At 41.1% G+C, this 12,763-nt stretch overlaps 1 protein-coding gene across 1 annotated transcript; it reads left to right on the top strand.

The window, feature by feature from the left end:
• The first annotated feature begins 1,981 nt into the window (after positions 1–1,981).
• Positions 1,982–11,906, top strand: Clec12b (C-type lectin domain family 12 member B). The gene is made up of 6 exons (XM_051154607.1): positions 1,982–2,475; positions 3,935–4,033; positions 5,964–6,179; positions 6,647–6,801; positions 7,085–7,200; positions 11,684–11,906. The coding sequence occupies exons 1-6, from the start codon at positions 2,385–2,387 to the stop codon at positions 11,832–11,834; spliced, it is 828 nt and encodes a 275-aa protein (XP_051010564.1). The 5' UTR covers positions 1,982–2,384; the 3' UTR covers positions 11,835–11,906.
• The last annotated feature ends 857 nt before the right edge of the window (positions 11,907–12,763 follow it).

Genomic DNA, 12,763 nt, shown 5'->3' with positions numbered 1-12,763 from the left:
CAGGGTGGGGTCTCTGGGGCTGGATGCAGATGCCCTTCCAGTTCACTTCATCTCTTGGGTTGTCAGAGCCAATGGCTCAGGCAACTGATCAGGATTGAACGAAAAAAGAGGAAAGGAAGCCCAAGATTTCTTCTCTAGGGACTGGCTATACTGCAGCAGAGGAGAACTTAAATTGACCACAATTTTCCGATGGCTAAGGCTGTAAAAGTGGCTATGGCCAGACACTGCACGGGTCATAAAAGGAGGCTGTAGATAGGCCTCTTTGTGGAGATCTCCAGTAAGCTAGTGTAAACTTAGGCCGGATAATCCTAAAAGGCTGATGGTAAAGCCCTGAGCCTGCTAACTTATGTGTGAATCCACAGGGAAATAAGAAATAAAAGAGAGAGATAGAAAATAAACCAACACACACACACACACACACACACACACACACACACACACACACATTCAAGACAAAAAGTGGATGAAATTAAGCATCTTGACTTCAATTGAAGTCAGGTTTCTCAATCTCAACACAAACATTCAAGAGAAAAGGTTGGATGAAGTCAGGCATCTTAACTTCAACTGAAGTTAAGCTTCCCAATTTCAACAGTGTTTATTGTAGAAGACCATACTTATACTTCTGAGAAAAGGGTATTATCTTATAGTTGAAAAAAGGCAATTAATCACAAAAACAGATGAATTCTAAAATACAACAGGTTATATGTTTTAAATCTAAACATTTCTTATCTAGGTATCCATTACATAAGTTCACAGTGAGTTCAGAGTGACAAGGCCTAAAAGTTACAAGAATCAGTTAGGGCTGACCTAACTATACATTATCCAGCTCTTAGCTCATAATGAGCTCAGGACTATAATTTTATCTGTCTTTCATTCTAAGAAACAGAATAAATTCAGACATCTCTAGGTAGCTTCATTCTACCTTGGGTTCGTGTGAAGTTTAAACCAACTTGCCTATATTTATGGTGAAATACCAGGATTCCTGGTGCCATCTAGAGTGAAGGCTTATTTGAAGCCACAAATCTGCCACAAGGCTATCCCAAGTGAGGAATCTGGAGGTCCACAATGGTATTTATTGCAGCCATAAACTAACCTTAACTTTTAAAACTATTTGAATCAAATCAGGAATTCCATAATCAGGGATTAATTCATCTGAATAACAAACAGTAAATCTTCAACAAGATCCTATAGGAAGTTTGCTTAATCAGAGCTGGTCAATACACAGAAAGTAACACTTCACATCAATGCCAGATATTTTTTTCTTTTTGGTTTTTTGAGACAGGGTTTCTCTGTGTAATCTTGGCTGTCCTGGACTTGCTTTGGAGACTAAGCTGGCCTTGAACTCACAATGATCCACCTGCCTCTGCTTCCCTGGGTGCTGGGATTAAAGGCGTGTACCAGCATGCCCAGCTCTAATTCCAGATTTTAGAAAGATACAGGGTAGTCAGAGGTTGGAAGCAATTCCGGGGTACATCACAATACAGACCTTGCAAATACTGGAATACCTCCAGAGATCTCTTATGCCTACTGACCTTCCCCAAATCAATGGCTCCTGAAAACATGCCAGAAGCCAGAAGCAGTTCTTGGGGGGCATTATGGTACAGACCATGTGAATAATAGATCACCTCCTAGACAGCCCACATGCCTAGTGAGCTCCCTTAACAGGGTGGCTCTTGGCCCTTAATAAACCAAAGCACTATTTGAACAGTTTGTGCTGCAGTTTTACTCAACTTCAGCAACAGGGAGGCGACTCCTTCCCATACCCAATTTAAGCATCCTGCAACTTCTTTCCATGCTTCAACACCACCTTACTGGCAGTTGTCTGTCTTTATCTGTCTATGTGTGTCTCTCTTCATCACACACACACACACACACACACACACACACACACACACACACACACACACTTCTTACTGTACTATCCAGCCATACGTGGCACAGCTCTTCCTAGCTTGACTCTGCTTGGTATCAGTATGACTGAGGACAGACTAAATCCAATATAGGATTAACTAACCTTACACACATGCAGAGAAGAAAAATGGATTGTTTATTCATTCTTCAAACACTCAGAGTTCCCCAAGGATCATGGGAATTCCAATATGAAGTCTTAACTCCTGCTTGCCTCCAAACATATCCTCTTGGCTTTACAGCAATGCAGTACAGCTGGAAGCTGGCAACATTCTAATTCCCAAGGAGTTTCTGTTTTATTTTTTCACTTTCACTACAGGGAAATTGACTTTCATTGTGTCCTTACAAAGGACACAGTAGGGAGTGTCTTGTGTCAGTTATCTGTCTGGGCAAAAGCATCTGGCCTTGAGAAGAAACTGCCTGAACTGGGCCTGAAGATATTGCAACATTAATTTATAGAATCACTTTCTCCTACGATGTCTGATGAAGTGACCTATGCAACGCTTATGCTTCAGGATTCTGCCAGAATGAGAAGCAGGGAGGATGGAAATAACCTAGGAAAAGACGGTAAGAGCTCAGAGAAAGCATGTTGTAACCTTGGAAACGACAGGGGCTAAGTGCTTCAAGATGCAGGCTTTGACACTGAAAGGGAAGAAGGATGTGCAACGTAACCCCCAAGTTAGAGACAAACAGTCCTGTGACAGGTGAGCAGAGTAAGCCTCCTGAAGAGAATATATGGGGCTTTCAAGAATCATGTAACTCTCCACTATAGGAAAAAAATCTAATGGATATATCAGGGATCATGTCTGGGAGTGAAATCTCTTTGCCTGTTAGCAGCGCTCGAGAGTTGTTCTTCTAGAAGCCAAACAGGGTTTTGAGCTATGTAGAGGAAGGTTTGCTGGTGTGTGGCATAACTAACTGAAGGGAAGGAGTGGAGTATAGTTAATTCAGAAATGAGCATGATATAGCTTTTTCTCCTATGCTGTTTTTAACTTAACATCGTTGAGACCCTAAGTATAATTCAGAGTATTTATCAATAATAAATTCTGTGTATGCATATCTTTGTTGAAGTGTAGTTGTAAGAAAACAAACTAAATCACTACTTTTGTAGTTATGTAAATGGAAATACTGAGCCTCGAAGGAGCTAGGTAGTGTGTCTACATATATACAAGTGTGTAGTGGAGCCAGCCTTCCAACATCAGCTCATTCCTTTATGCACACCTGGCAGAAATGTCAACTGTCTAAGGCCAGGCATCAGTTCAATGTATAAGACTCTCCTTCACTTCAAGGTTCCATTACAGTAGGAGTTGTTATCCTGAATCATATAAATTGCTTTCTTCTTCTCTCTGGATTTGCTTTGGTGTGTGTGTGTGTGTGTGTGTGTGTGTGTGTGTGTGTGTGTGTGTGTGTGTGTTGGAGGAAGATACACAACACAATATTAAGCATAGAGTTTGCAGTGTTTACTAAGGGTGAGATGATTGTGCATATCTATCATGTTCTGCCTTGTAGTTCTCATTCTAACCTAACCTTTGAGGAAAGGGGTTGTGTAGTCACAACCTACAAGTGCTACTGTACTCATCCAGTATAAATGTACGACTTATAACAGAAAACAGGTAAATAATGACATAAGATTCTTTTACCAGGATAACATTGCTTTTAAAAGTATAATCCACCTTTGTAAGTAAGGTAGAGGGATCTCCCTTTGGAGATTTGTGTCTTAAAACTCAGGGTTTCTCCTGAGTTGTCAGCACACCTCATGCATGAAATCAGTGGTCTGCAAGAAGAAAGATAAGGACTAATGTAAAACCAACAAACAAAAAGCAAATTAAGAGTGATTCACTCTTAAAAGGAAGGTGGGGAAATGGAGAGCTGAAGGGAAGGAGGGACCTGGCCGTGCTTCATATAAGGAATTTTCTAAACAGTCATGCTAAGAAAGCACGGGAAAATCTAATATCTAGAAAGTTCCTGGATGGGTGAAACAACTCCCCAAGTAACAGGATGCTGTGGTTCCCCTGTTGGTCCCCAGGACACCCAGCTCAATCCTCCATTTGGCGAGGAGCTGCCTTGAGCCTGATAACCCTCTGCCTGATGCTGGTGATGGGACTGGTTACCTTGGGGATGATGTGTAAGTACATTTGCATTAAACAAAAAAATGGATTAGAAGTTAGTATGGAAATTCAGAAAGGTAGGTACGAGCATGCAGGATAATCAAGTCACTTCTGCTACCCCAGATCTATTCTCCATCACACCTTCAAAGCAAACCAACAATGGTCCTATTTCACTGCTGTAGGAATTCTGCCCCACAGTCATTTTTGTCTTTTAAGGAGCTATTTCACATTGAGAGGACTTTTCTTTCCTTAGTTATTGGTTGAAATGGACAAGCTCTTTTCTAACCAGACACACATATTTGTTATTCTTAATGAAAAACATGAGGCCAAGGAGGAGATGTATTTGCAGAAGGGCGTGACACTTCATTTACCTTGAAACTTAGCAGAAGGCTATCTCTCTCTGCTCACCCATGACCTTCTGGGGGCAGAGAGAGTATCTGAGTGGCAGCAACAAGCTGACTTGCGTCAGTGGGGAGAATATCGTAGATAAGGAAGAGAAGGGGTGGGAGTTAGGTCCCACGTGACAGAACGGAGCGATCGGTGCCTTACAGTGGAAGCCATCCTTTAGGAGACTCAGCGAGACTATTCTCCTCATTCACGGTGCAGGTGTACTGGGTGGGGCATTCTGGATTTACTGTAGTGGAAAGCCATCTGGGGATGTGTATGCTGTTAAGTATGCAGAATAAAGAGTATTGATTTGATCGCCACTCACTCTCAGGAGACGTGTAGTCAAAAACAGTTATTGGAAAAGGCTTTATGAGTTACTGTTTCTTGTTGATGTGACGAACAACAATAGCAAAGCAGATTAAAGAAGGAAGGGTTTTTTTGTTTTTTTTGTTTTTTTTGTTTTTGGTACCATGGTTTAATTAAGAAGGAGTATAGTCCCTCATGGTAGGACATAATGAAAACTGGAATATACGGCAATTGCTCACTGGAGGTGAATGCCATTTTCTGCTTGATTCCTCCTTGATAGCCAGGCTAGGTCCCCGGTGCTGCCCACACTCAGAATGGGTCTTCATATTTCAGTGAAGCCTCTCTTGGAATCTCCACATAGGAACATCCAGGGGTTTGTCTGCTGGTGATTCTAAACCCTGTCACACTAATGATGCAGATCAATCATCACAGGCACTAACGTCTCATGTGCTCTATACATTCATTTCCTTGTATGATAGAAATCATTGATGGCTGTGGATTGGCCATTTAAACACACACAAATGATTTTTATTCTTCTTTTGGAAATAAGTCTGATATTCCTGTTGAGCTGACGGTTATTTGTTAGATGTGTTAGGAGAATAAGTGGCTTATCTTCTAAAAGATGCACACCTCAATACAAATTAAAGTGAAGGGATGTGGACTCATCATGCAATACATTGTAATTTTTTTAAGGTACAATGTTTTTGCTGTAGTAGTTGTTACATGCAGTGTGCCGATGAGTCAGTGGAAGGATTTAATAAAAATAAAGATTTTTAAAATAGATGAACAGATCCAGAAATAGTAATGGTTACAATGGTCCAACACCAGTCTGAGATTATTGGCAAAACTCTGTCAAGGATGAGAGAGAGAGAGAGAGAGAGAGAGAGAGAGAGAGAGAGAGAGAGAGAGAGAGAGAGAGAGAGAGAGAGAATGGGGGCTGGAGTATAAGCAGGACTTCATTCTCTCTAAAAGGGAGGGAGAGAGGGCGAGGGTGGAAAAAAAGAGAGAGGGTAGAAGGAAAAAGGAGTAAAATGATGAAGAAAGAAAGACAGAGGAAAGAAAAAGAAAAGTAAGAGATAAAGGGAAGAAAGGAGGGAGGAGAGAGAAGAGGAATGAGAAAGTAGGAAAAGAAGGAGGAACGACTGGAGGAGGGAGGGAGAGTGAGAATTCCTGGTGCAGAGGGCCACACTCTTGAGTCAGCCTGGCAGCCTTGTGAGAGTGGCTGGTCACGTGCCTTGTCTCGTTGCCTTGCAGTTTTGCAGATGTCTAATGATACTCACTCAGATTCAGGGAAGTTGAGTCAACTTCAGAAGATCAGCCACCCACAGCAAGAGATTCTGTCTGACCCAGTGAACAGCTCCAGGGAGGGCTGCACAGAGAAAGCTCTCCAGTCCCAGATCTCTGCGCTCCTGGAGAGGCAGGGCCAGATGGCTAACAAGCTCTGCAAGGAATTCCTCACCCACACTTCCGGTAATTTGATTTAGGTGTGCAAAAGGGGCCAGATCAAAGCTGTCACCCTGATCAAAGTCCCTACATGCAATACGGCACCTAGGAGTTATGTCCTTCAGCGATCCCTTGGCCATGTCACCCGAAGCATACAAAGAACAAGGAATTACAAGTGTTTCCTTAATATCTTGGAACTCACAGGAGAGTTTTGTAATCATTTCCAAATGCTATGTGTTTGAATACTTTAGCCTCTCATTTTATCAGCTACTTCTTGGTGGTCTGGCTATCAAAAAGTATTAAAAGGCTGGACCTGCAAAGAAAATCCCCACTGTCCAACCCCAACTGGGGTTACTCTGCTTCCAGAGGGTCCTGGCACAATGTGTTTCAGGGTGCTTATGCTCAGATCTGTTGTCTGTCTGCACGACTTAACTTCCAAAGCTTCTCCAGTCACCCCTCAGACTTTGTACGTTTGAGTATAATTTCCTTTGCAGAACATAAATGCAATCCTTGTCCCAAGACATGGCAATGGCATGGAAACAGTTGCTATTATTTCACAATCAACAAAGAGAAATCCTGGTGGGACAGCAGAAAAGACTGTACAGACAAAAATGCCACTCTGGTGAAGATTGACAGCATTGAAGAAAGGGTATGGTTGACTCTTCTCCTCCAGATATAGAAATTACCCACACAATGAAAAACAAATGTGCAATGTTTCTGTTTCATGATAGGGAATAGATAGTGGGTTTTGAATGAGAACCAATAAATAAATTAAGGAGTTGAGCGTGAAACCAAGACCCAGCATATGCTAAGAAAGTAATCTACCACTGGGTTATATCCCCAACCATCAAATGAATTAATGATTTAATTTTACCTCTGCAAACTGGCAGGTAGGTGGGCCTCTCATGTGTTCTGCTTTCTCTCTCCCCTAGGATTTTCTTCAGTTACAGCAAACACTCACATTTTCTTTCTTTTGGCTGGGATTGTCCTGGGACTCAACTAGCAAAAGCTGGCTGTGGGAGGATGGTTCGTTTCTTTCTCCAGCCCTGTAAGTATCTAACTGTTGTGATGGAAAGATCAAAGTTTCCATAGAACTCTGAGAAATTTGAGATAAAATTAAAAACATTGTAAACCTAGATATGAAAAAGAAGTACACTGTTTAAAAAGAGAGAGCTTTGGTAGGGAACACATTGAGGCTGGTAAATAATTCCGTGCAGTTGTCAAACTTGAAGCAAAGCACTGTTGGAGACCAGCTCCGGCTGCAAGGTTCAGATCCTGAGACAGGGAGGGAGCACTGGTGCAAAGTGAAGACACCTGTTGACTTTCAAGCAAGTGGTCCTTGACTAGCTTATGCCATCTTTATTTATACAGAGAATCCTGCTCTCTTGAGCAGTGACATCATTAGTTACTCTAGTTAAAAAAAATCATAACATCAGCACTACATAAGCCCCCTCATTACAAAAAGCTCCCAATGGTTTCCCTTCCTTCTTCCCCTCTCCAGCTCAGTCAATCCCCCTCAACCATATTTTGTATCATAAAGCACAATTTCTGGAAATCTGAAAATAAATATCTAGCCAGGCATGCTCTGTGGACATGAGCACATACCCAGCTTACTGCACATGTGGTTGCATAATCATACAAGGTGAGACACAGGTTAACCATTTGTGGGTATAAGTCCATCCATGAAATAGCATCCCTCTGTCACAGTACTTCCTAAGTGTAGACAGAGACATACCCATTGTACTAAGCCACTTTTCCTGATATGCACCAATCAATTTCTGATCCCATTTTTCCAAGAACCAATTTTTAAGTCTCTATCGATCAGGCACATCTTCCCCATTTTTTAAGTCTCCGTTGATCAGACATAACTTCCACATTTTCTAAGTTTCTGTTGGATCAGACATAGCTTCCCCATTTTCCAGTCTGTGTTGATCGGAAACAGCTTCCTCAAAACAGTTAGCAAGCAGGGCCCATTGTTGTTACAACCACCACAGCCTTACTCAGTGTAACTGAAACTGTTTCTCTAGGGACACGATTATGTGCCCCCAAATACCAAGGATTAACGATCATATCTGGAGGAGCCATAGAGACAGAGAGAGGAAATGAGAGTTTTACCACTGGAAAAAGTGTTGAGAAAAATAGAATCATCTCCAGGACGTTCAGCCTGCATGGTTCCAGCCTTTCTCATGAGCGACAAATTGAAATAAAATATTGTTATGAGTATAAACAGCATAACTAAATCAAGGAGAGCTTGTAGCACATGCAATGTAAGTAATAATCACAAAAGCCATCAAAATTTACCATAGGTCCTTGCCGAGTAGGAAGGAGTTTCCAAAGTCTGGCCACAGTAGAGTCCAATCAGAGAATCACTCTTCTGTTGTTTCCTGTGGATGTTGTGTGGCTACTGCTACTGTACTGAGCTTCATGTGCCTCTTGGCTGTTTTCCTTATTAACCATGTACATATAATAGTATGTTCAAATTACTTTGTAAATATAAGCTTTTATAGCCCCATTACATAATAAAAATGTTATCACAGAGAGATTCAGTGACTTGCCTAATATTGTCCAGTTCAAATAGGGGCAAATAAAGACTGGACACTTTAAGTCACCTATTCATCCACTCAGATGCTTTGTTTTCTAGTCTTTACAACCACCAAGTGAGGTGTTTTCCATGAGAACACACATTCAACCATATTTACTCATATTATGTAAGTTTTGGTCATTTTCTCACAGAAAGTAAGTTAGTTTCAAGATTCAGAACTACCAATTATATTACATGGCAAGTGTCCTAAGCAAAATCTACTGCAGCAGAGTCTTGATGACAGTGCTAAAAGGACCCCACAACAAATCAAAGCTTTGAAATTACTTAAAGTTGTAACAAAAGTAGAAATCAAAATGAAAATGTGTCTTTCAAAGTCTTTCTTTATCCTTCCTATCTTGTGTACTTTTCAAAAGACTCCTTAAGAAAGAAGTCCAGACTCACAGGAAGCCATGGCCCAGGTACCATGTGGAGTCAGGCTGGGCTCAGAGAGGAAGGCAGTGAAAGGATGGTATGGGTGGGAGCTGAAAACCAGTGTTTGTTTCATCTACAAGAAGGTACCATGGCGTAAGTCCTTATTTTCTAAAAAAACAAAATTTGTTCTGTTTTAACTTTCATGTTCACAAAATATTTTTGTATTTGTTTATTATTTATTTTGGGGAGGTTGGAGTTGTATGGTACCAGGCACACACATGTGGAGGTCAGAGGACAAACTATGGGAATAATTGAGACTCTATTATTTGTTTATTAAGGTTCACAACACAATACTGAGAAGTTTTACTCTATTATTATTATTATTATTATTATTATTATTATTATTATTATTATTATTATTATTTTGGTTTTTTTTTGAGACAGGGTCTCTCTGTGTAGCCTTGGCTGTCCTGGACTCACTTTGTAGACCAGGCTGGCCTCGAATTCACAGTGATCTGCCTGCCTCTGCCTCCCGAGTGCTGGGATTAAAGGCGTGCGCCACCACCGCCTGGCTATTACTCTATTCTTAACCCTCTAAACTAGTTTGGCTTCCCTGCAGTATAAATCTGAGAAATACTTGAACTTTACAGCTTTACTGCTCCAGCTCCTCTCTCCTGATCTCTCCTGGACCTCTGCCCAAGGCTGAATCCCCTACTTCCTCCTTTAACTCCCCCTCTTCTGGCTGGCAGGAAGTCTAACCATATTCTTTCCTCTGTTCAGTGACAGGCTGTAAGCTGCTTTAGTGGCATACCAGGGGACATTTGGAGAACAGTATTTACACAACATTGAGACAGGAGATTCTTTTTTTATTATTATTAATTTATTCATGTTACATCTCAATGGTTATCCCATCCCTTGTGTCCTCCCATTCTTTCCTCCCTCCCCTTTTTCCCTTATTCCCTTCCCCTATGACTGTTCCTGAGGGGGATTACCTCCCCCTGTATATGCTCATAGGGTATCAAGTATCTTCTTGGCAACCTGCTGTCCTTCCTCTGAGTGCCACCAGGTCTCCCCCTCCAGGGGACATGGTCAAATGTGAGGCACCAAACCAGATATGAGGGGCAGCGGAGTACAGAAATCAGCATTTGAATTACACAATAACCTTATGCCTACACTTCCCTGTTCAAATACGTACCTCCCAGGCTCTTAACACAGTTGCTGCTGTACTTAGTTAATCTACTTTCACACTAGAAATGATGGCAGAAGGCTCACTCAAGACAGTGAAGACAAAAAGGACAATTACTCTTTTTAAAAGCAAAATAATCTGGAGGGGGTGGGGCAGTGTTCACAGTTGATTCCAGGAGAGGAAGGCTGTTAGACATTTCAGGAGTGGGACCACGTCACCATGTAAACGCAGCACAGTTCTTGGGGTAGAACGTATATTTCGCCTCTTCTATATGAATGCTTGTCATTTACTCATCTACTGGCTCCTGTGAACATGTGGAGGAAACGGCCCATGGCTGTGGTGAAGAGATAGGGATGATGGCCCTTGGTCATGCAGCTGCCAGACAGCTCAGCTCTCTATGACCAATGTGGAGAGACTATACGTCAGGCTTATGCAGCCCTTTCCTTGGGTCCTGAATAAGTTCTCTCTGACCAAGATATATTTAAAAAGTAATATTTAATAGGCTTTTCTATGATTGATAAAATAATGTGGCATCCTATTGTGCATCACTTGAACAAATGAGTGCTTGTGACACAGATTTAGGCTAAGCATTCATAAATTTTCAGGCCAACATTTAAAGGCGATCATTAAAGCTGAAGCAAAAAGCTGGACACAATTTCTCAATTACCTGATCACACCAATAAGTCACTCATTTCCACTCTGAATCTATCTTGTTTTCTCAAATACATATGAAAGTATACATAATTACATTTTTGCCTATTAAAATGTAATAATTTTTACACAGTATGACTATATTTTTCTAGTTTTCTTACTAGACTTTAAAATATAAAAATAATCAGTCCTAATATTAATCTGCACCAGTTTTATTCCAATAGTGAAATTCCATATTACAGGTGGGAATAATCCCCCAAGCCAGAATTTATATATTCTAATTGAATCTTATATAGTGTATTCTTATCATGGCTTCCCCTGCCTCATCTTCTCCCAGATTCACCCCCATCTCTCCACCCATTTAACTCCACACCTTCTTTTTCTCTAGCTTTAGAAGGGAAACAGGACAATTAAAAAAATGTGAGACATGGGTTCTGTCTCATGGAGTAGGCCTTAAATCCAATCAGATAATGGTTGGTTATTTCCTCAACTTTTGTGCCACGATTGCATTAGGATGTAATGCAGAGGTAAATATATTCTTCTTTAAAGAAAGTCTTGCTAAATATCTTAACTGACCTGAAACAAAGAACTCAGAGATGCTGGCATGACAGATTCTGAAGTTTGTAGATGCTGCAGTCTCACAACAGTATAAATTCCCTCTGAGGGTAACTGAGAGCACTAAATTCTCATTGAAACTCGTATATAATCGTTTTAATTAATTTTAAATTAATTCTCTTTCAGATTTAGTGATAAGGAGCACGCCAAATTCAATGGATCCAGAGGGTGTGCTTATTTTGAAAGAGGGAATATTTACATTTCTCGCTGTAGTGCTGAAATTTCTTGGATTTGTGAGAAGACAGCCTCTCTGGTGAAGATCGAAGATTTGGATTAATCTGACTCTTCTAAATTTATCCAGAAGTAAGGGCCTCCTGCAAACTCATGCAAGAAAGGAGGAAGTTAGAATATTTCAGCCAAAAATCGACTAAAAAGTGATCGTGTACTGAGACTATCTCACAGGCAAACCTACTTCACAGAACATTCTCACTTCATGGTCTGATTCCCTCTGACCTGGTGTTCTGATTACTTGGGTCTTAAAATGATCCTGAGTACCCAGGGAGGAACGGGTCATCTGTTTGTCTCTCAATAAACATTGTTTCTTGTTTTATTCTTACATGTTCATACACAGGCTGGTAACTTGTTGTTGGTGTTGTTTGTTTTTTCAAGACAGTGTTTCTCCATGCAGCCTTGTCTGACCTGGACTTATTTTGTAGACCAGGCTGGCCTCGAACTCGCAGTGATCTGCCTGCCTCTGTCCTCGTGAGTCCTGGGATTAAAGGCATGGGCCACCACAGCCAGCTGACTGGGTGATATTTAAATATTAGCCACCAGATCAACAAGGGCCACAGTATGGGAGCAAGTTCTAGGAAACCCCTGTTATAAGGGCGGCTCGGTGATGTACAGATCTAAATGAGCCCAAGATAAAGGACCTGGGACAGCAGAGCTAGATTGCTGAATTAGAAATATTTTAGTATTTTTGAGAGTGCCTGTCTAAAGCCCTGTTTAACAGCTAAATGTCAGTCTCCATAGTCAGACTAACTCTGTTGTCTCCCTATGAAACTACATTATCAATTCTTACAACTTATAGTCCACATAAAATAGGACTGACACTGTGTCTTGTACATGTTGTTATTTCCTCAGATGAAGTGGTGAGAAAAGAGCTGTTTCCAAGCCTTTCTAGATCTTTCTGATATCTCTCTGGCTAGATCCACTCAGCTATTCTGGCCTAAACTCCTTTCCAAGCTGACTGATTTGAACTGACTT

The sequence above is a fragment of the Acomys russatus genome, chromosome 13 (genome assembly GCF_903995435.1).
Source record: "Acomys russatus chromosome 13, mAcoRus1.1, whole genome shotgun sequence".
Taxonomy (NCBI): domain Eukaryota; kingdom Metazoa; phylum Chordata; class Mammalia; order Rodentia; family Muridae; genus Acomys; species Acomys russatus.
The sequence above is the reverse complement of the archived record's forward strand: the minus strand, read 5'-3'. Positions and strand labels throughout refer to the sequence as shown.